The sequence below is a fragment of the Neodiprion fabricii genome, chromosome 6, assembly GCF_021155785.1.
Source record: "Neodiprion fabricii isolate iyNeoFabr1 chromosome 6, iyNeoFabr1.1, whole genome shotgun sequence".
NCBI lineage: Eukaryota > Metazoa > Arthropoda > Insecta > Hymenoptera > Diprionidae > Neodiprion > Neodiprion fabricii.
In genome coordinates, this window is record NC_060244.1 from 4,242,706 (window position 1) to 4,264,156 (window position 21,451).

Here is a 21,451-nt window from a genome sequence, read left to right on the forward strand (position 1 = left end):
AGGGCATTTCGGCCTCGAAGGGCGTCGCGACGCTCGCCCACGTACGCGACCGTCCGCACATACTAACGTCAAATTACGAAAATTCGAGCCCCGCATATATACGCTCTGTTGAACACCGGCTCGCGGAAAAGTTGGTAGTTTCAACTCGAGCCGAACGGGCGAAGAGAAACGATGTATCAATGTCTCGTTAACGAGAACTGAAGGAATAAAAATAATACGTACCTTTGGAGCGTATACTTGATTTCGCTCGATGAAGCAAAATCACTGACATTCGGAAACTCGGACGTGACCCAAAACGCTCCTGATCCATCCTCCATTCATCGTCAGACACGGCAGCCGTATCAGGCGAGCGGTGTACTTTCTGGCAGATGTCTAGGGCTGATTCAATCAGAAATGCAGATTGTGGAGATTAGACGTCAGGAAACGATTAACGGGATTGCCTTTCGGGTAGCTTCATACTCGACGTTCGAGTCAGTCGGGATAAATTTTACAGATCTAACAAATAAACCGAGAAGTTCTCTCGGCAGGACTCGCTAAACAATTGCAACTCACAAAATAACAGTTGTAGCCAACTTTGTAAAAATATAACTAGCATGGCCGGTAAATTGCCGATATGTAACGGATCCCGAGGTTGACTGTCATTTGTTAACCGGTTGATTCTGGGGAACTTAGGCGAAGGTTTGATTCAAACTTTGAGAATGAAAATTATGCCAGCGAAAGATAATTACGCAAGTCGAATCGAACGTGATACAATTATGTCCTTTCATGAGAACCTCTCGGCACACAAAACAATATCAGTATTACAGATTTGTCTCTTGTGTTTCAAACGGCATTTTTGCATATTCTGCAAAATCGAATACAAAATGCATATCCACGTATACCTATATAAAATGCGCACGTATTAACCGTAGGAATTCGTAACCCGTATTCAGGGCACATAATCGTGTAAAATTTTGGTAGAATGGGCAAGCATAATAAGCAATAATAAGCAGAATAAGCAATCTAAACCCAAACTAGTATTTGTATTGTGTGTATGTACGTTCGTATTTCCACGGGGTGTGATTTTGCATACATGAAAATATTACTCGGTTCTTTCTTTTTTTTTGTAGTTAGTGATCCACGAGTGAATTTTTGCATTCCAAATACCGAAGTTGTCTTGTATCTTGTATTCCCAATACACGTTACCTATCTAATAAACTGTTATTGTCAACTTTACGAAAAATTATAAAATCATGTTCGAAATGTTAAAATGCAACATTGAAAAACTGCTCAATCCCACCAATAAATTGGCAAATTGGTTAGGATGGGATTGAAATTTTTTTTATTTAACACCCTGAAACTACGATTTTAGATCTATGTTGAATCTGAGTCAGTCTCGTTATTTATTTAGAAATCTGTAAGATAAATTCCTGTACTTCATACTTAATCGCAGGTAACTTGTCTGTAATAACGATGGCTGCTTACACCTGGCCGTATGGAATCTTTATTATTGATGACCTATTTGCAGGCGTGAGTCGTTTGAATCTGAAGCCCTTTCAATATAAGTCGTTGAAGCGGCTCTCAAATAGACAAAACTAATAAATTTGATTCTTCTCTTATGCATTACTCGTAACAGTGATTACTAGGTAAGTCTACCCAGACACGCTCTCTGTGGCAACGTCAGTATTGCTAGACGACTTAACGCCTAACGGTAGACATCCCATCTCACGGGCAGGCTCTTACCTAATGAAAAACACGGAGGATAAGAAAACGAGGTTAGGGAGGCAAATGATAATTAATTAGATTGTAATCGCAGCACATTAACCAGAAATCAGTTGAAAATCAACTATATAACAATGAGGATCGATTTTACGGGGCATTCGGATCTATCGACGTTCAAATAGCGCGAAATATTGGGCGCCGGGTGACTCGCGCCAAAAACGAGGAACGTGGAATCGGACGGAGAGGTAAAAATCGGTTACACTCAGCAGGCAGCAAGAGCGATACGTGCCGACGAGTAAAACGAGTTTAACACGCGTGACGGCGACGGCATGGTTATTTCACGTTAATATTTGATGGAAAATCAAGGTAATCCCTCGTCGTAATATTACCCACAGCTCAAAATGAGCTGTTTTGTATAATGCCTTTGGCTACACGGTAAAAAAAATCAGCAGCATTAAATTATGTCGAAAAAAACAAAAAACATGTAAACGAAAAAAAACTTTAACTCGCCGGAATCAGATTTAAGGTTATCTCCAATCTGCCCTGTGTAAATCTATTAATCAATCAATCAATCAGCTTTAAATCATAAGCTATACTACACTTTTCAGCAATGGACACGAGTACCAAAGAATCTCCTGATCGGAGGGTCCTCCGCGAGTTGAGCAATGTCAAGTCGGAGCCGGTCTCACCCACGGCCAACCTGCGGCTGCTCACAACTCTAGCTTCGAGTCTAAAAAGCGCTCCTCACAATCAGTCTAAAATTGTAAGAAGAACATGGACAGTCTCGAGAAACGGGGACACGGATCCGCTCAAGTTATTACCGAGGAAAGAAAAATCCCTCGGCTTGTTGTGTAACAAGTGAGTTTGAAAATGCTGGATAAATGAGTCGATACTGTTGTTTCATACTTCAGTTGAATGAAATTTTATTTTGTACCAATCTATCCACAGATTCTTGAGCTTGTATCCATTGACAACGGCTGGTGGCATGCCGCAAGACATTTCACTGGATACAACGGCAAAAGCACTGGGTACTGAAAAACGAAGGATATATGACATAATAAACGTACTGGAGAGCTTAGAGATGGCTTCTAAAGCGGGGAAAAACCGTTACTTATGGCACGGGCACAACTACCTACCTGGCACTTTGGCTAAACTTAAATCACTGGCAGTTAAACTTGGCTTGAGGGAACAAATTCAAGACATACAAAAAATTAATAGAGCATACACGGCTAATTTCAACAACGAATCACCTTTTTTGAGCACAGTAGTTTCACAGCCAACCAGCGCAGACAATAATAGTCTGATTGAAACCAACGCTAAAGAGGATAAGAGCCTTGGAGTTATGTGCCAAAAGTTTATTATGCTCTTCCTGGTTTCGTTAAAGGTATGAGTTTTCCTTTCACTCTGTGGTTGTGAGAATCAAATGATTTTGAAAGTAAATATCAACTGGGATCGATTGATTAATAACTGTAAGAGTCCTAATAATTAATTATCTTTCAGAATGGAATTATAAATTTAGATATGGCTGCAAAAGTTCTTATAACAGACTCCGAACAGTCCAACGAAACCACTGATACCAGTGTAAGATCTCGCTTTAAAACAAAAGTGAGAAGACTCTATGATATTGCTAATGTTTTGTCGGCAATTGGATTAATAAGAAAAGTCAGCATGTCTGATAGTTCTATAAGAAAACCTGTTTTTCAATACACAGGCCCAGATGTAGACTACATAGACTTTGATGAAGGTAAGGATTCAGTAACTAAAGTTAGCGAAATTATAATTTTAATATAAATTCAATATTCGAATTATATGAAAGTGGTTAAACTTCAAGGACTTAAATCTGAAATGCACATGTTCCCATATTATTGAACAATCTTTCGACTATTCTAAAATACATCTCGTGACACGTAGGAACTCAAAAAGATGCATATACTTTGAAATCGAACAGATTTCTACAACCCTGCCAATATTGTTTTAGAAACACCTGTTAGAGAAGGGACTAGACATTCACTCATAGGAATGGCTACACCGAATAGAAGTTTAGGACCCAGTGTTTTTCTACAATCATCTTCTACGAAACCATCTCCGTGCCATAACAGGTTACTGATTGGCTCGACGACTCCTGTTACCCAACGTAGAGAGCTTAGAAAAAGAAAACTCTTCGGAACAGGTATAAAGACTATTCAAAGACTAAACCCAGGTAATGAAAATAATGGAATGTGAGAACGCTATTGAAATTCGGCAAATTTTTCTTTTTCAAGATGAGAAATTTGGCCGTACTATGAGCTCTCCTTGTCTGGACAACGATCGCCCTTCGGAACGCCTAGATGACTCAATATTACAAGTTGCTGAGATGGAACTTGAAAGGTTGAAGTCAAGTGAGCAACCCGCAAAATCTAAAGTTTGTGTTAAATTGTTTCCTAGGCATAATTCTGAATCTTGTGTAACGGCTACACAAGTATCTGGAGAATTAAACAATATTTTTGAAGGTCTACGTTCACTCGAAAGTGGTTTGGTTAAAAGTTTAGATTCCAAGCCAATTAATGAAGCGTCTGACGTGTCTAGTTCGAATGCCATTGACACTCTAATCAATGGTGCAACTGGTCATAAGACATTGATGACTGCCAGTAATGTAAATCTAGTCGACATAGCTGCATTCAATGCATCTAGTAGTATTGAAGTACCAAGTTTCAATTCATCCTCACATGTTAACCATCCTAGCTCAAAAAATCAGATACCTACTGTACATTTATCATTCACAGACACGAATTTACAGGCAAAAATAAATAATGTGAATACAAAGCCACTGAAATTGAAGGTAAGAAACCCTAATATTATAACTGTAAAAAACGTATCTTCAAATAATTTTACTGTCAAAAATCTTTCATCGGACAATACGAGAACGGTAAGACTCACACCGTATAAAATTCAACCGAAAACTTGTGGTCCGAAATTCGTCAATCTCGCAAGGATCGGCCCAAAAAAATTAATTCCTATTAAACCAAGTGACTTGAGCATTGCCTCACCTTCGCTGCGTTCCGTTGTAATAGAAAATCCGAGCCTTTCTAACACGAGCTACGCTATACTAACTCAAGTTCAAACTCCCATCGTCTCTCCGGGCGATATACTTAAGGCAGTGCAAGTAGGTAACACCTTACAACTGGTTCCATTATGCAATCAAACGACAATTAATTTCACTAATGAAATTAACAGTGAGACTAGTACGAATCGTAGCTAACGTAATATAATTCTTTTATATTTTATTTCAGTTATAGTTATGGTAACATAACTAATCCGAACCTAAAAGGTCAATTATTTTTCAAATTTTATACGATTTATTATATAATAATTAATATTATATTACATAGCAATGCAATAATAATGAAGGCTTATTTTATTTAATGTATAAATTTTTGTGATTATAGGAAATATCGTTACAATTTGTTATATTAGACGCTGAGAATTAGTTGAATCATTATATTAGAGATAGGTATTTATTAACATTGATGGCAGTTTTTTTACATGCCATAAACCATTTTCCTCACTGACGAGATATACATCATCAGTCATCCAAATGAAATTTAGTGAGATAGGGAGAATATTATAAATATTCTCGTAATTATTATTTACTATTGACAAATCATATTAATTTACTACACACGATTCGTGCATTCCAGTCGATGTTCGAATATCATAATTTTAAATACATTAAACATCGAACAGACTGGTGTGTTTTATAAAATAATTACAAACTTGTAGTAGAGAATATTTGCTTAAACAGCACAAAGAACGTTATAGTTATGAAATGAATTGTTCGATATTGAGATAATTTATTACAGCATATATAAAACTTGGCAACTGTTGGGATAGCGTTAAGGCGAGTTATCAGAAGTTACTAATCATATTTTGATGCTGTATAAAACATTTCTTAATACTAGTTATCTTACCAAAATAAAAGATTTATAATTCTCTTATTGTTTTTAAACTTCAATTCTTTCAACTCTGGGTATTTAATACTAATTTCCTTCAAGAAATTCTCTATTCAAATACTTTTAAAATACGTTATGCTGTTACATCAATTTCTCTGGAATCTGCTCAAGTGCAATATCAATCATATAAAACGATAAAATTACGGCCAAAGTAGAAAATGGATGAAACTTATTTACGTCTTAAGATTAAAATTACGATCACGATTATACTAAGATTTTCGGTAAAAACTAATAAGTTTCAAATGCAGAAAAATTGCAATAAAGAGGTTGTATTTGTAAAATTTTACCAAAAAACTCCCAAAGCAGTACTTTCGAAATTGATGATTACTATTCTTGTTCGGTATTACTACTCCTATTATTATTGTTACTGTTGTTTTAATAAATAGTGATAGGTGATAAGGTGAAGTTTCGTAAACATTACAAATGAAGAAAATATATATAATTACAACTGATTTATTTAACTATAAGAAAAAATAATCTAAATACAATAAATTTCGTGATTTGTTATCTTGGACATAGTGTACTTTATTATTGAATGAAACTAAACATGTAAAACTTTATGCATTTGCAATGTTAAACGCTGAATAATTTCATTTGAGTTTGGTGCAATATGGAGTTAGAATATTCTGTCCAATCCTTCAAATTCTTTTCGCTCATTCAACTTGCCTTTGATGTTGATAGAATTTATCCTCAACATTGTGTGCTCCGTTCTGACAACTGCAGACAAGAAAATGTTAGAATATCTTCAATTATTGATATCAGAGATACGGTAGTTAAATTGATAGTAATGAATTTAGGCTTACAGTTGATTCTCATGAACTGTTTCCTTCTCTTTTTCTTGAAGTGAGTTTTGGTGTGAGAAAGAGACTTTTCAATAACAGTTGCATCAACGGACACACATTCCCTATTCAGAAGAGGTCTTCCGATTAATGTAAAATCCGAACTACCAACCAGGAGGACTTTTTCCAATGTCAACTTATCCCCGACATTCGGAGGCCAGCGACCCTGTATGATAATGACATCATTATCAGTCACCTTAAACTGCTTGCCGCATATATGGACTATGGCAAACAGACGTCCTGCTGACGCTGTGGATATTATCGAGTTGACTTTTTCTATAACATCTGGTGAAAAAAAAAAAAAATGTACAGATTAACGAAAATCTGTGTCAAAAAGACAGACAGTAGTTGTTAGTCTCGAAACGAAATAATAATAAATTGTTCCGACTACAAAGTGTCGGTATCTTACAACCTTAGTCACTGTATGAACGACAGTTTATTACCGTGTGTAATTTTTTCGTCCTCTTCTGTGGTGTCTTTTACTTCTTCTTGATGCGACGGTACGGCTCTTTTAGGATCGTACAAGGCTTGCGAACGTAATCCAGCCGCAGAAGTTTGCCATAACCTAACACCTGAAAGCGAGCGTAATAAAAATCCCGAGTTTCAATGACAGACGTAAACCGAGTTGTTGAAAATATTATAAAAGAGAGTGCAATTTGTGACCTGGTGAGCTGACGTTATTCAAAAGCCGTGGACCAATCCTTTTCATACAATTATTCGCGACTCCAGCCAGCACACGCGAAAATCCGACAAACGCCGCCATGTTGCAGCCTCAGTTGTTGTCTGCTACCATGTATGAGTTGAATTGAATTGAATTGAATCGAATAATATGAACACTACGCAACGTCGAAGTTTCGACGATCGCAGCGCTCGGCGCGGAGAATCCGAATCCGACGGATACTCCACGGCAAGGTATACATAACGTGTCCGGGAAAGTGGCAACACGGTGCGTTGTGAGTAGCCTGCGTAGCCTGTCAAATTTAGATCGCCCGATAGAAAAAAAGAAACTGCTAAAGAATAATCAATGTGCAGATCGGCTCGTTGAGTGGATTTTTATGTGATAGAAGTAAAAGTGATAATCGCAGGATGCAGTTTTACAAGGAGAAATTGCTGTCACCTGGACAGCTGAAACGGCTAAACGAGCACAAGTACAGCTGTACCAGCGTCAGCTTAATGGACCCGTTTCTTCAGCCGTGGTGGAACTGGCTCGTTAGCAAAGTTCCACTTTGGCTTGCCCCGAATGCGATAACTGTCCTTGGCCTCACCGTAAACATCTTGACGACTCTGATCCTAGTCTGGTACAGTCCCGACGCTAAAATCGAGGTACCTATTTACCAATAACACAACCATAACCTCAAACTTTCCAGTTATCATTCCCGTTACGTTGCAAAAACACCAACGACTCATTCAAGCTTATCGATAGTCGAATTTCCTTGTTTACTACTTTACTCAACCGCGATCCTATCTCTTTAACTCGTTGAAATCCCCACACACTTATTATACATGTATGCAGGTTTACAGTTACGGTTACTTAGTAATATTCTACATAATATGATTCCTTGTATTAAGATATTTTCAAACCCCAGTATACTATGTTTTCTTAAAATTATAATACATTCTATATTTACGATGTCAGGGTCTACATGGTTTTATAATTGCTTGGAAATAGTTTTTTTTTTTTTTTTTTCTAAACAATGATTCGTTACTTATTTCCTCGTCCTTAGGCACCGCGATGGGCATGCTTATTGTGTGCATTGGGCTTATTTGTTTACCAAAGCCTTGATGCGATCGATGGTAAACAAGCAAGGAGAACTGGAACGCAAAGCCCGCTGGGCGAGCTATTCGATCACGGCTGTGACTCCATCTCAACAGGTACGAGTCGGATATTACACATTCATTATCAGAAAAGGACTGAAATCGATTAGTCGCATGTCCTTTTTTTGGTTGTTTTTATTTTACTTGTACAATAACCATGTGGTCTTATCTTCCTACAGTTTTTGTCGCCTTGTCGGCGTGCATAGCAGTTCAGTTAGGATATTATCCGACATGGATGTTTTTTCAATGCTTTTGTGCTATAACACTGTTCTATTGTGCACACTGGCAAACGTACGTTTCAGGTAAGAATTTGAAATTGTAAGTACATTGAAAGATTGATGTACTTAAAATCAAACCTAGCTGTAACTTTTACTCAAACCAGTATCAGCCGCAGTTTGTATGTGAAGTGATTTATTTGCAAACAGGTACGTTGAGGTTTGGGAAAGTGGATGTCACTGAGGCACAGTTCACCATCATCGGAATCCACATTATTTCGGGAATCTTTGGGCCCAGCATTTGGATGACAGAGGTTGTATCCCTTAAATGTCTATTTGTGTTAAATTTTTTCATTCTTTTTCAAATAATGATATTTACGAAACATTTTAAGGTCATTTTTAATTGCAATACCTTCAGTACATATTTAATCCACAAAAATATGCTCGCACATTTGATGAGTTTCTTAATCATTTATCAATGTTCAATAAATATTTCTTTCTGCAAGAAAGTTAAATCTACAAATAGCAGATCTGATTATATAAATACGTTACAGCCCATGTCACACATCCATGACTATGTTATATGTTAATATTTTTAACTCTGAAAGTTGTATTGTTTTTTATGTTCATCCTATTATTTGTCTTTTTGGTTGAATAATTATCCAAACTACACAGTTTCTACACTGGTAAATGTCTGTCAATTATAGGGCATGCCAGAAACGCATAAATATGTATATAGACAACAACTAGGATTTCAAGTACTGCAAACTTTCAGGAACTTGAAATTTATTCATTTTCAATACAAGTTTCATAAAATGTTGATGCTGGCACGTGAATTGACAACTGTGTTGCCAACTTATTAGAAAATTTTGGCAAATGATTTTTAAGTTTAAACACAGCAGTTATTAATATTCAATCGTTATGCTAATTCATTACTCAGTACAGGCAGGAACAAGACGTAATTCAGTGTCAAATTCGAATATGCATAGATTGGTTCAGAACAATTATTATGTCGACATGTAGCTCGTGATTCCGTTCTGAACTTGATGAAATCTAAACTCGAAACATAGCATGTAACTGATATTACTTTTTTTCAGAATTTAATGTCCCTTTAGCGCTTTAATTTAATTTTTCATACATCACACTTGTATTTCAAAAGACAAAAGTCTCATTGCGTGTACTCAGTTTGGACCAGATTCTATTTGTTTTTAATGTGCCATCCTTTGTTTTTTTTTTTTCCCCTTATATTATGCAAATTGCAACTTTGGCCTGTTGAAAAATTTTAGTCCTCTTTACGCTTTGAAGTTTAACTCGTGTCTCGATGAATGCTTGTCTCTGCAAAGTCTAACAATAATATTTCTTGCAGATACCATACATTGATGGTTTTGAATTAAAATATTTGATAGGCGTAATGACAGTGGTGTGTACATTGGCAAACTTGTATTCAATGTTTTCGGTGATTTTCACCGGAGGAGTGGGCAAGAATGGTTCAACCGTGGCTGTAAGTTTGATAGTTAGACTTTTCAGTTGGCGATGCAACAAAAGGGAACTGCATGGCATGAGGAGAGCGGTGCTGAATTTATCGACTCACAATAGTTCTTTGTTTTTCTTTTTTTTCACTAACATCAATTTTACTTGTTGGTTTTGGAATCATATCACTTCTTTTTGTCCTTTCCTTTCATTTCCTTCATCATTTGCCATCACTACTCGTACGAAGTTTATATTCTAGGTACTAGAGTTTTGTAAAAAATCCTTCACCTTCTGATTTCAACAATTCCATTTGTACATCGAGCACACAGTTACAGGTTTTTTTAAATCAAAATCTCTGACATTTTATTACTCTGATACGTTATTGTAAAAATATTTCTATAGTATGCAATCAACCAAATACGTAATGCACATGAGTCCAAAAGACAGGTACCAAGTATACAAACCGAGACGGGTTCTGACCGTTTCAAGTCTATCGACATCGTCCGCTACAATCTATTTAACCTGCATAGCAAACGATACGAGTGACCTTGAATTACTCAGAATCTACCTCGATTTGTGTACATTTTTACAGCTTCTATTTAAACATTGAGCTTATTAATATCAAATGCTTTTACTTATTATACTGCCGAAAGCTGTAGAGACCTCGAACTTTTTCTGTCCGCTTTTTTTTCTCATTCGATCTAACTAAAAAAATTAAGTATGAAACCAGAAACTGTGTTGTTTTCTTCGTTAAAAACATTTGTCTCAATTCCAAAATGCTCTAAATTATCAATGCTATGTTCATGTAACCATGAAAAAATAATAGTAATTGTCTAATACACATCTAAACCATATATTTTATTGCATTGAATGTCTCAAATCATCCCAGCCACACCTCTATCTCATGAATGCCACTCTGAAGTTATTATTTTCCTATTTCATTTCAATTAATCAATGTCATTTCCTTTTGAGTCCAGTCATTTTGTCGCCGAATATTTTTCAACGAGCATATAATGTATTGACCTCTTTAATTACGTCATATACTGATTAGTCGTAATGTATTAACGACTAATAAAACTACCGAAATTTACACCAAGCTATTTCTACCAAAACCAGTCAAAATGACTGGTCATTAAAAAATATTTAATACTTGCATATCTTTGTGTCATATTGATATACATTTTCTATTATAATTTTTTAAAAACCAGTTATTTTGATTGATGTAGTACTTCTAGTGTCAAAGAATTCAAATCATTATGATTTTAAACAAAGAATGTGGCCAAGAACCGTGGTGACAGAAATTTTGTAGGTATTATCATATTTTTTCTATAAATGAATTATACCAGATTGACGGACTTAAGAGGAAATAAACAAAACTGTACTGCTAAATCTTGCGATGCCTTTTGCAGTCGGCAGTTCCCACGTCTCTCGAAACTCCTCGTGTTAATGTAACGATCGCAGAAAAGGTCGTTTATAATTTTTTTTTTTTTTTTTTGCATTACCAATAGTCTCTTGTGTGTTTCATTTTCTCTCGAATTATTTCAGCATAGGTGCGAGCAAAACTAAATGCCCCTCATGAAGACGATATTCTTCTTTTATCCGCAGTATGAAATGAATACTAATTTTCTCATGGAGTAGTTATAAAATCACTATAATTGGCAGAATTTGTGGATTTGTTTAGATTCCCGTGCCTGGAGTTGGCACTGTCTCTAACTTCGTAGCTGTGATATTTTATGCAGGCTACATTCACGTGTTCGTTGAATTCTGTAGAGTCTTTGAATCCGGTGGTGTCGGAAAGAATGGTTCCACAATAGCAGTAAGTCATAAAAATTGGCTGATCGCATATAAAAAATTGTTTTCAAGTTTTTCCTTGTAAAATATAATAGATTTTTAATTTTGTGAACTATCCTGTGCTTACCTAGCCATATTTTACCTGGGCGTTACTCTGGGTATTCCGTGGTAACGGAACTTGAGAGTTAGCAATGTTCCACTATTTTTCTTACTCTACAGCTGAAAATCACAAGTTATGCAATTAACTGCTGAATTATTATGCAATTGGCAAAGGTCTTTACTTCCGCTCTATTTTAACAGTTTATTTAATGTTGATATAAGTGAATGTAAAAGTAATATAAACGATCATACATGTATCTGAAAACACATAGATGAAAAAATTTGTATTATGCTGCGAAAACTTATTTGGTGCTAACGTTTATCTGCTTTCGATAATGCTGAAATAATATCAGACTTATGGCTATTAATTCTGAAGATTTCATGTTTGGCGATCATCTATTTCTTTTAAAAAAATATTGGACTCCTTTTTCAAATATCTATATTGATAATAATCAAAAATTATGATTAGATGAAGCAACATACTTCAGTGCAAGAGACTAAGTAAAGTGTACGTAATGTAGTCAGTTTTGAAGTAGTTTCTCATCATTGTCGTTTTCTCATTATTCTATGTATCCTGATCTGTTTTATCAACAAATCAACACCAAAAAATCTCTTCATTGTCCGATATACCGATACATGTACCGATGTACATATTTACGGTATATATTCAATACGCAATACCGATACAAACCACAGATGCCACTTCAGATTCACAGTAGGTAAACGAAAAAAATCGGAAATCTCTAACTTAACCGAGGAATCACAACTAACGTAGTACCACTGTGCCACGTATTCCTAATTGGACTCAATAATTAGTCACATGTAAGGGGGAAAAGAAACAATCCATATGTTGCAGAATCGTCAAAATCAATGTTGACTTGACTACATGTTTGTGAATTTAATCATTTCGGTTTCTTTTGTTTATTATTATTATTATTATTACTATTATTATCACTTTTATGTTGAATAAATTAACAATAGTTCTGTTCTTTTATTTTCATTATAGTATTTTGTTAATAAATATATGGTGTGTCATGGGGAACGCTGAAATTACTTGGAATGCATCGTTAAAATAAAAATCTGGTTGTTAATTCCAATGCCATTTAATGAAGCATAAAAGCAACTGATCTTTTGTACTCATTGCACGTATGTATATTATCTCTTTGCGACTAACCATCGGTTGTATATTCCAAACGTATAGTTGCCATACATTAATACAGAGGTGAAGGTGTTCCCTCTTTGGGCAGCAGTCGGAATCGCTGTTTTGCTAGCGCAGAGCAGCGTGTCCGTCATTCTTGTCGGTGGTGTTGGAAAAAATGGCTCCACCGTTGCTGTAAGTCAGCTCACCAAGGCAAAGTTGAAAATCCCTTTGTAGCGCACAATTCGTATGTTTACTTTGATTTAGGCCCATATGTCAATCTTAATCACATGAATATGTAATATGTGCGATATGATAGTCATATTCGATATATTAACATACAGCTCAGAGTGCAGTAATCAAAATTTCTTACAACAAGATTTCAGACTACATATTAGTAATGAAACCTTTCCCTACATCTGCGTACGCGTTACTTGATAATGAAAGCAGTGCTATCGGCAATAGGTCTTCCAACAACTGTGAGTTTGTCATTTCTCTTGAGCCATCCAATTAGGTGGATTAGTTATAATCATTCGTCGATATTTACTATTGGGCCTAGGTCTTGCACTGTATTTTGAATTGATCGCATTACAGTGTTGTTTTTATTGTTGAAATTAATTTGAGGAGGTAAAAACATTACTTTTTTGCCAGATGTTGTATACGCATAAATGATATTTTTTTTTTTTTCGAAATCTTCAATCGTATTTTGATATCCAGTATCGAACCTTCAAAACCCCTTCCAAATAATCACGTCATCACTTCAAATAAGTATGCTTCATTAATAATGTAATTATACCGCTACATAGAAATTGATTTAAAGGCATGTTCAAATTTGGGCAACGATGTATCTGGTAACTAACTTTATTGACTAGTAAAATAAATGTTTTCGCTTAGCGTAAAATTTCGATTCGTGCCATTGAATTAATTCAATAAACATGATCATTTTCTAATGGTAAAGGGATAGCATCAAATCTATTAAGTTTTCCACTCTAAGCTGTCGCAACTAACAACTAGATTAAAATAACATGCATGCATTCGTATTATGGTTTAGTTACTTGGAGAAAAACAAGTTATAACGATTTGTTATCTAAATTTGCAATGTAGTTGGCAAGTTTTAACTAGTTATCGCTTCTTGGCTAATAGATATGTTTAAGCAAGGATCCGGCCTATTACGGAATACTGTAGAGCATCTTTTTTTCAGGGAACCTCGGTATTATCTCCGATCATCCCATTCAGTTTTGTTGTGGTCCCAGCATTCATAATATACAGAAAAAGTGCCGAAAACGTCTATGAGAATCACCCTGCATTGTATATACTTGCATTCGGCATGGTTGCTGCGAAAGTGACCAACAGACTCGTGGTAAGTTAATAATGAACACGCTGATCTTATCGTTAGTCGGCGACGGCTGTAAGATCACGCATAAGAGTTAATATTCAGGATATCTTTTCTTCCTTCCCAGGTTGCGCACATGACGAAAAATGAAATGCAATATCTGGATACCGCATTGATTGGACCTGCAATGCTCTTTCTCAATCAATACTTCAACTTCTTCATCAAAGAATATTACGTTCTTTGGCTTTGTTTAGTGAGTTATACCATACCGTACAATTACACTTATGGCGCGATACTACGATTGTTCAGAAATTGGTTACCTTTCATTCGTGTTATAGAATATTTCATCCCCTGAGTTTGACTCATAGACAAATTCCACATTCTATTTCTTTCACGATGTTTTACATTCGTCAATCAACAGCCGCAACCGATGTTTATTATTCTAGATTTGGGTAACTTTGGACTTGCTTCGATATTGTTCACAAGTTTGTCTGGAGATTTGCGATCACTTAAAGATCAGGCTATTCAGGATACCGACAGGTGGACACCGGATCGGAACTTCACAGACTTCCACCATCACCGAGAAAAACGGTACTAACAGGCTTCAACGTAATAGAGTCCAAAAGAAACACCATTAAATTTACATCGTGATAATGAATGTATCATATGATGCGCAAGAAAAGTTGAACGAATCCCAGTTTGTTGTTAAATGTTTTGATATCGTTGTAAATAGATATAAAATGTCGTTAGTCACAGTTCGTTCATTATCACGTTACGATTCGTTCGACTCCAAGCCAACAATCATTGAAAAATGAGTTGAAATTCGTTTACAAAGTACACTTCGGTTTGTCGTCAGCTACATTCTTTCAAGTTTTGACAAATCTTATTTGTATCTCTCAAGAGATTGTACGTGTGAAGTTGTGCCACCTCAAGACTTCCAATCTAACAGTAAAATATGTTTCATGTAAGCATTTACTAATAATTAGTGGTCAATGAATTAAATGCTCATTTTTCTGATTTCTGTTTTTAATAATAAGCTGTTAGTTGGGGCGGAGAAACGAGCTTATCACAAGGAATTGGTGATGGGTCTTTTCTTTTAAACATAATTGAACGACTGCAAGCAAGCTTGGACATTTGATTTAGCATGCTTCCCTTAATTAGTTTGACTTTTTCCGTTACAATGATCTTCCTTAACTGTGAGTGTTTGCGCTTCTATCCTATTTACAGAGTGGTGATTATGAAAAATCTGTAGCTTCTAGTTCCATAACACCCAGGTGGCTGTGAGCAAGGCAAATTGGTGACCTGGATCACAAGATGTCCAACTTATTTATTTAAATACTTTTTTAATACCAATCGACGGTGAAAATCATAGTTAGCCCGACGCGACAATATTTACCTGTACGTTTTCTACTTAAAATCAAATTCTCACAGACACCTAATATTAATAAAAAACAATGATAATAATAATTATGAGAATAATGATAATAATAAAAATAATTTTACACAGTTGGATGATATTGCTTGTCAGCTTATCTGCCTTACAAAAAAATTTTGCAACAATTTTATACACACAACACGTAATAATTTCATTTTCAATTGCCTAAAATCTTACGCAAACTGAATATGAATATTTTTAATTCGCTCAAATACTCCTACGCACAGCTATACTTTTCTTTCCTCTCTATTTATTCCTTATTTCACCCTTTCGCAATCAATGCAATATGACAAGCAACATGATTTAACGAGGTCCAGTACGGTTTTAACGTTGTACCCTCTGTTGCTTTCCTTAGCTTAACACAACAGTATAGCAACAGTCTTCTAGTCAGCGTACATATGTTTGACAACTAGTTAGCGGTTGAGAGTATTTCTATCCATGATAAGCTCTCTCAACAATCTCAGTGAATTAGTCATACACACAATTAATTATGGCAAAGAAGTGTATTTTTGTGAAAAGTTTTTATGGCGAGATTAAAAAAAAAGGACGGATAAAAAATAGAATTAGCAATTTGATAATTCACTGCCCATTGTTTTACATCCTGTACTCTTCTTCAGATTTCATACTAACTGTAAAATTAACACTATATAATTCTAAAAGTTCAAACGCCATTTGTAACAAATCCGCATAGAACAAAAAATTCTTTGTCGACGATTTATAGGTATAAAATCTACCTCTTATTCCGCTTGACAAGTCCACCTGTCCTGTGAATAAATGGAACTGATTTTCATTCTTCATCCCAAATCACCTGAGTAGTAACCGATTGAGGATAGCACTATTCCCCTAATGAAAAGCTTTTGTATATAACATTAAGCGTGACACGTAACCCTGTACATAAAAATGGCATTCTTATCGTTATAAATATATTTATCGGATTCATGTGAATTACAAACGAAACAACATGTATTGAAGTATGTATTTAATGTTGTTAGTCGAGCTGATTTCATCCTTTGGTATATAAATCGCAGAGCGAGATATGTATTTAGTGTTTGTAGATGTACACCGATGGAATATTTATACTCTTTATAACCAAACTACAGTTAGAATTGAATCTTTTCTAAGGTACACAACAATATTGCAGTTGCTATAATATAAATTGGGTGACGAAATGATGATAATGTATATTAAATAAATGCAGGTTATATTATGAAAAATTCTAATAGAATTTGATAATTCAGAAAACCTTTCCAATACAACATGCCTATGTATACTGTATTGCTCAATTTGTGCTCTACATTTCTACGAATGTTCTAGGTACGTTAATATACTCTTTAGCATGACTTTCATTGGCCTAGAATGACAAATTTTTATGCCCTGCATGTAAGGGTGTGTGGCTGTGTTCGTTTTAATGAAAACAGAATAAGGTTGTACAGTTACTGCAAATAACCGAAATCTTTTTTAAACTAACACTTTCGTTAGGTCAGGACTAGGGTGCTTTTTACTTTCCATAACTTTGCACCTTCTCTCTGCCTACATATATACATATATACACATACATACATATGTTTGGTATGCATGAAGAGTTTTGTTCGCAGTTCACATGGTGGTGGAACAAGAACCCCTGTTAGACGAGGAGTATCACCACGGCTCTGACACCTCCCTCAACCTCTGATATTCAGATTCTAGTTTTGCGATCACAGTAGGTGATTGATGTACTACAATAACAATCTCAGGCTGAGATGTGATATTCCGACTATCCGAAGACAAATAGTGTAAATTAGAGAAAGGTGCAGTTGTCATAAGAACGTTGAATCTTGTTTGAAAAAAAGTTTATCTCTGTATGCGATGTGAAGCAGTAATGTTTCAATAGCGATGGACAATTTGTTGCCAAATTGTGAAATGCCGTAGTTACAGCTGCGCTTGTCAATGATCGATCTGCAATTTAATAGTTTTGGTGTTTTGCTACATATGTTTCATTTGGCAGAGCGTTAGATTTTTGTTCAAACAAATGTTTCATTCAAAAAGTAATTGAGAAACTCCGGTAAAACGAGCATGGAAATAATTTATTTTAGAAAAAACAAATCTAAGGACTTATAGATCTGTTTATAGATGTGATATCGTGTGAACTCGAGAAGAATTTTAATCAATTTGTAGTTGAAAATTATTGAGAATATGTAGATCAACGTTAATATTTGAACCACGAACATTGGTATGTACGGTATAATTAATGTATCGTTATTCCGTAGTTTCCTTACTGCAAAATTGATCTATATACATTTATACTTTCGAATTAGTAGAATAAACAAATGCTCACAGATTGAAATAATGTCTCACAAGAATATCAAATATTGTTACTCATTAATTTGAAATCTATTCGATTAGCAATTTATGGAAAGCTGGAATTATATTATTTTGTAATAACAATAAGTTACCGAAGCGATGGATCGTCGCAATAACAACTGTTTTTCATTAACTTTTATATTATATTAACAAAGCGTTGCTAGAGGATGTACGAAAAATTCGGGCTCTAGGTGAGAGACATACCGATGTAAATGAGAGTTACATCGCTGAAAATTCCATATACCTAGATGTATTTATCGTGTGCCTTAAGACTACTTTCGTAAGGATTATCCGATAGCAAGTCCAGTTTTATACAGTAGTAATTAAATTTTAGTATCAGGTGCTTGTGTCATCCAGCTTGTACCCCCCAGCCCCTCAATTATATTATTAATTGGAAATTCAATACCTAAGAAATTTGCATAACAATGCATTTACCAAGTTGTACGGCTGGTCTTCGCAAGTATTACTACAGTATTCCAGTCTCATTTGTTATAGTTCTTTTCTTTCTCTTCGCGTAGCATGATGATAGAATGTACGGATAGTCTTCTATGTACCTAATGCGAAGTATTTTGATTACCCAGTTGATCAAAATACTCCAAAAATTAATTATAAATTGTTCAATCTAAGTAAACCAGGTGAAATGAATGAAATGTTATAAATACAGTTACACCTATCTACCATAATATAAAATATTCGTATAGGGCCTAATATTTTTAGTTTATATTTAAAACATGTAACAAATTTGTCACAGGGGTCCAGTTTTGGTGTGTATGTATTTAAGATAATACTTTGAATATATATAATATTTATGATGGTCTTTAACTTAGGTTTCGCATAATTTTTATCGTGAATCAAACCGGTGCTAAATGGTTCAAAAATCATCTTTCTAAATCTGACCTATGCACCTTCACCAAGCTTGGATTTTCCCCATTCAGGGTCGATTCTCATAAATAAAAGAACATTTTACGTAAAAAACAATATCGTTTTCATTTCAGAATTCTAATTGTTAGTTTTTTTCAATCAATTTTGAACTCATTATTTTTTAACGACTTGGAAAGGACTCGAAGGACGTTGCGATAAATTTTTTATAAACGCAAGTTAAGGATCATCCTAATGTAGATGTGCATATGGGGTAATCTGTCGAAACTCAAATGCCTCCTGACTGACTGAATCGCCGTCTCTGATTCGGCCAAAATTTGTTTTTTTTTAATCTTCACTACGCAAGATGAATGAAAACATGAAAACCAATGAGTCGATTCAAAGACGATCTAGGTCAGGACTCGTTCAAGTTAATATGTATTTAACTCAAATATAATTGTCACAAGTTGGCCCCATTTTATCTGAACTTAAGCATGAATGTTAACTATACCATTGGGGTAAATAAATGTTGTGACCGGTGTATAAAAATTATCGTTTACTATTTTTATTTTGTCCGTTTGAAAGAATTTTTTTTTAAACGCATGGTAATATCTAACACCTTGCGCATGACGTAACGACATATGTTTGTAAAAGCATGCTATATTAAAGTTAACAACCGCTTCTTTTGCAGCTCTGTACCTCCGTTATTATTTTCAATCAACCCCGCGAATTTTCAAGTACAATTTTATTTCCAGAGTATTCTAAAACTGTCTTTGCTACAAATCGGATGATAGAGAAAAATGGTGTACCGTATTATATTGGGATTATTAATGGTTGAATAATTCCATCTCAGCTATTCCAAACCACATTTTTAAAAATATGGTCAATATGGAAACACATTATGATTTTTGTTCATATTAACCAACTATGCACTCGTGTTTTTCTCCGTATATTTCTGATTGACATTAATAATCCCTGCGGTAAATTATTTTTAAAAAACATTGTGTATCAGTTGAATTTATTGTTCTCGAAAGCAATAGCATACCTATACTTTTAGCGTCTCAAGTTTATTATCCGACACATAAATTTTCTGAGTTCCCTGCTAACTTTCTTACCCCCCACTTAGACCTAAATCTAATTTACGTCATTGGTTTAGGCACATTTTTTGGCATCTATCAAATTTTTCAATTTCCCAGTTATAATTTGCAATATGTAAAACTCGCCAAATTCGCAACGTGAATTTGCTAGACATTTTCTGACTCTATTATTTATTTATTTCTTTTTTGTTGAAAAATTAATACCCTCCCGTACTAACGAATCATCGCAATTCTAAGAAAGACGTCTCTTTTCTTGGGAGGTAAATAGCTTCATACTTTTTGCTACTTATGATACGTACAGATAAGGTATTAAGTGAAGAAGCGTTCTCACGTACCAAGCCGGAATTCGCTATTGTACGCAAAATCTAAGAAAAGCTTGTTGCGCACTTATTGTTTACGGTTTGTTATGGATGATGAACAAGGGTTCCTACGCATTTTGGAATATGAAATTCCCTGACTTTTCCAGGTATTACAGCCTGAATAAAAACTTTCAATAAATATGTCGCTGATTAATGACAATTTTCTTACATATTAATATTAATACCTTCAATATTACCCAGTAGTTATTTCACTGTCTGACTATCAATTCACAAATAACAGCCTGTGATTTTCCGCGAGAAAAAAACGAATACAGGTTTGGTGCTAATTAAGTGAATATAAATAAAATATATAAAGTGGTGCGACGAAACGAAATTTTAAATGCAATTTTTTTTTTTTTTTTTAACCCTGCAACTCATGACCTTATTTTTCTACCCGCAAACGCATGATTGGGGTCCTAACGCACCCCAGGCATATTCTTGATCATAAAACCGATCCTATGCCGATAAACAGACTTTATCATACATGGTTTTCTTCTTTTTTTCACATTAAAGAGAATGGTGTACGAGAAATCTGATTTTATTTACATTTAGTTAATGAAAATTAGCGATAGCGGCGCTGAGCATAGTCCAAAGTTCGCGCGGGGTACGTTCGGACCCCAGTCACGAGTTGTAGGATTAAATTCGATAATACTTTGCATAAAAACGAGTTTATTTCTTCGACAGACTCAAAATTTCAATGTTATTTTCGAAATTCCCTGACTTTACCCTGCTGTGAGAAATTCCTCGAGTTTTCCCGGTTTTCGAGGTTTTCCCTGTGCGTACGAACCCTGTCAGAAGGCTACATGTACTAGAAATAAATGATGTAATGAAATAAAAATCCTTCAACAATTGACACATTTTTTATACGACGACTTTTTATCCAGCATAAAATTTCACTCGCAATCAGTTCTAGCTCTCTTCAAGCGAAACCTCGATTAAGTATGCATTTAAACGGACGGCGCGCGGAGTCTA

The 21,451-nt window shown here is 35.1% G+C and overlaps 3 protein-coding genes across 8 annotated transcripts; 2 read left to right on the forward strand and 1 right to left on the reverse strand.

Moving 5' to 3' along the window:
* The first annotated feature begins 1,830 nt into the window (after positions 1–1,830).
* On the forward strand, positions 1,831–5,903 carry LOC124184268 (transcription factor E2F8-like). Its single transcript, XM_046573793.1, has 6 exons — positions 1,831–2,067; positions 2,310–2,559; positions 2,650–3,085; positions 3,202–3,445; positions 3,680–3,871; positions 3,963–5,903. The coding sequence occupies exons 1-6, from the start codon at positions 2,055–2,057 to the stop codon at positions 4,937–4,939; spliced, it is 2,112 nt and encodes a 703-aa protein (XP_046429749.1). The 5' UTR covers positions 1,831–2,054; the 3' UTR covers positions 4,940–5,903.
* Positions 5,904–6,190: 287 nt separating this feature from the next.
* On the reverse strand, positions 6,191–7,336 carry LOC124184270 (39S ribosomal protein L21, mitochondrial). The gene is made up of 4 exons (XM_046573801.1): positions 7,193–7,336; positions 6,973–7,101; positions 6,494–6,814; positions 6,191–6,407 (listed from the first exon to the last, which is right to left on the reverse strand). Exons 1-4 carry the CDS (start codon positions 7,290–7,292, stop codon positions 6,307–6,309), a joined length of 651 nt encoding a protein of 216 aa, XP_046429757.1. The 5' UTR covers positions 7,293–7,336; the 3' UTR covers positions 6,191–6,306.
* A 116-nt stretch (positions 7,337–7,452) lies between these two features.
* LOC124184269 (choline/ethanolaminephosphotransferase 1) lies at positions 7,453–21,277 on the forward strand. 6 transcript variants are annotated; one of them, XM_046573800.1, is made up of 11 exons: positions 7,453–7,852; positions 8,254–8,401; positions 8,524–8,646; positions 8,770–8,873; positions 9,926–10,060; positions 11,711–11,845; positions 13,121–13,252; positions 14,259–14,417; positions 14,518–14,643; positions 14,837–14,981; positions 17,421–21,277. In XM_046573800.1, exons 1-11 carry the CDS (start codon positions 7,616–7,618, stop codon positions 17,495–17,497), a joined length of 1,521 nt encoding a protein of 506 aa, XP_046429756.1. In that variant the 5' UTR covers positions 7,453–7,615; the 3' UTR covers positions 17,498–21,277. The 6 variants fall into 6 exon arrangements, with proteins under 6 accessions (XP_046429756.1, XP_046429752.1, XP_046429753.1 ...); XM_046573796.1 differs by lacking the exons at positions 9,926–10,060; positions 13,121–13,252 and having other exon boundaries at positions 7,454–7,852; XM_046573797.1 differs by lacking the exons at positions 9,926–10,060; positions 11,711–11,845 and having other exon boundaries at positions 7,454–7,852.
* The last annotated feature ends 174 nt before the right edge of the window (positions 21,278–21,451 follow it).

What these genes read in the sequence shown, in the direction of transcription:
- LOC124184270 (XM_046573801.1), bottom strand. Translation starts at nt 7,292, where the DNA reads ATGGCGGCGTTTGTCGGATTTTCGCGTGTGCTGGCTGGAGTCGCGAAT. An exon ending in GAATAACGTCAGCTCACCAG is followed by an intron (nt 7,102 to 7,192) that starts GTCACAAATTGC and finishes GCTCGCTTTCAG; the next exon opens with GTGTTAGGTTATGGCAAACT. An exon ending in GGACGAAAAAATTACACACG is followed by an intron (nt 6,815 to 6,972) that starts GTAATAAACTGT and finishes TTTTTTCACCAG; the next exon opens with ATGTTATAGAAAAAGTCAAC.
- LOC124184268 (XM_046573793.1), top strand. An exon ending in CTCGGCTTGTTGTGTAACAA is followed by an intron (nt 2,560 to 2,649) that starts GTGAGTTTGAAA and finishes ATCTATCCACAG; the next exon opens with ATTCTTGAGCTTGTATCCAT. An exon ending in CTACATAGACTTTGATGAAG is followed by an intron (nt 3,446 to 3,679) that starts GTAAGGATTCAG and finishes ATATTGTTTTAG; the next exon opens with AAACACCTGTTAGAGAAGGG.
- LOC124184269 (XM_046573800.1), top strand. Translation starts at nt 7,616, where the DNA reads ATGCAGTTTTACAAGGAGAAATTGCTGTCACCTGGACAGCTGAAACGG. An exon ending in AAAATGGCTCCACCGTTGCT is followed by an intron (nt 13,253 to 14,258) that starts GTAAGTCAGCTC and finishes TCTTTTTTTCAG; the next exon opens with GGAACCTCGGTATTATCTCC. An exon ending in CACCATCACCGAGAAAAACG is followed by an intron (nt 14,982 to 17,420) that starts GTACTAACAGGC and finishes TTTTGTTCGCAG; the next exon opens with TTCACATGGTGGTGGAACAA.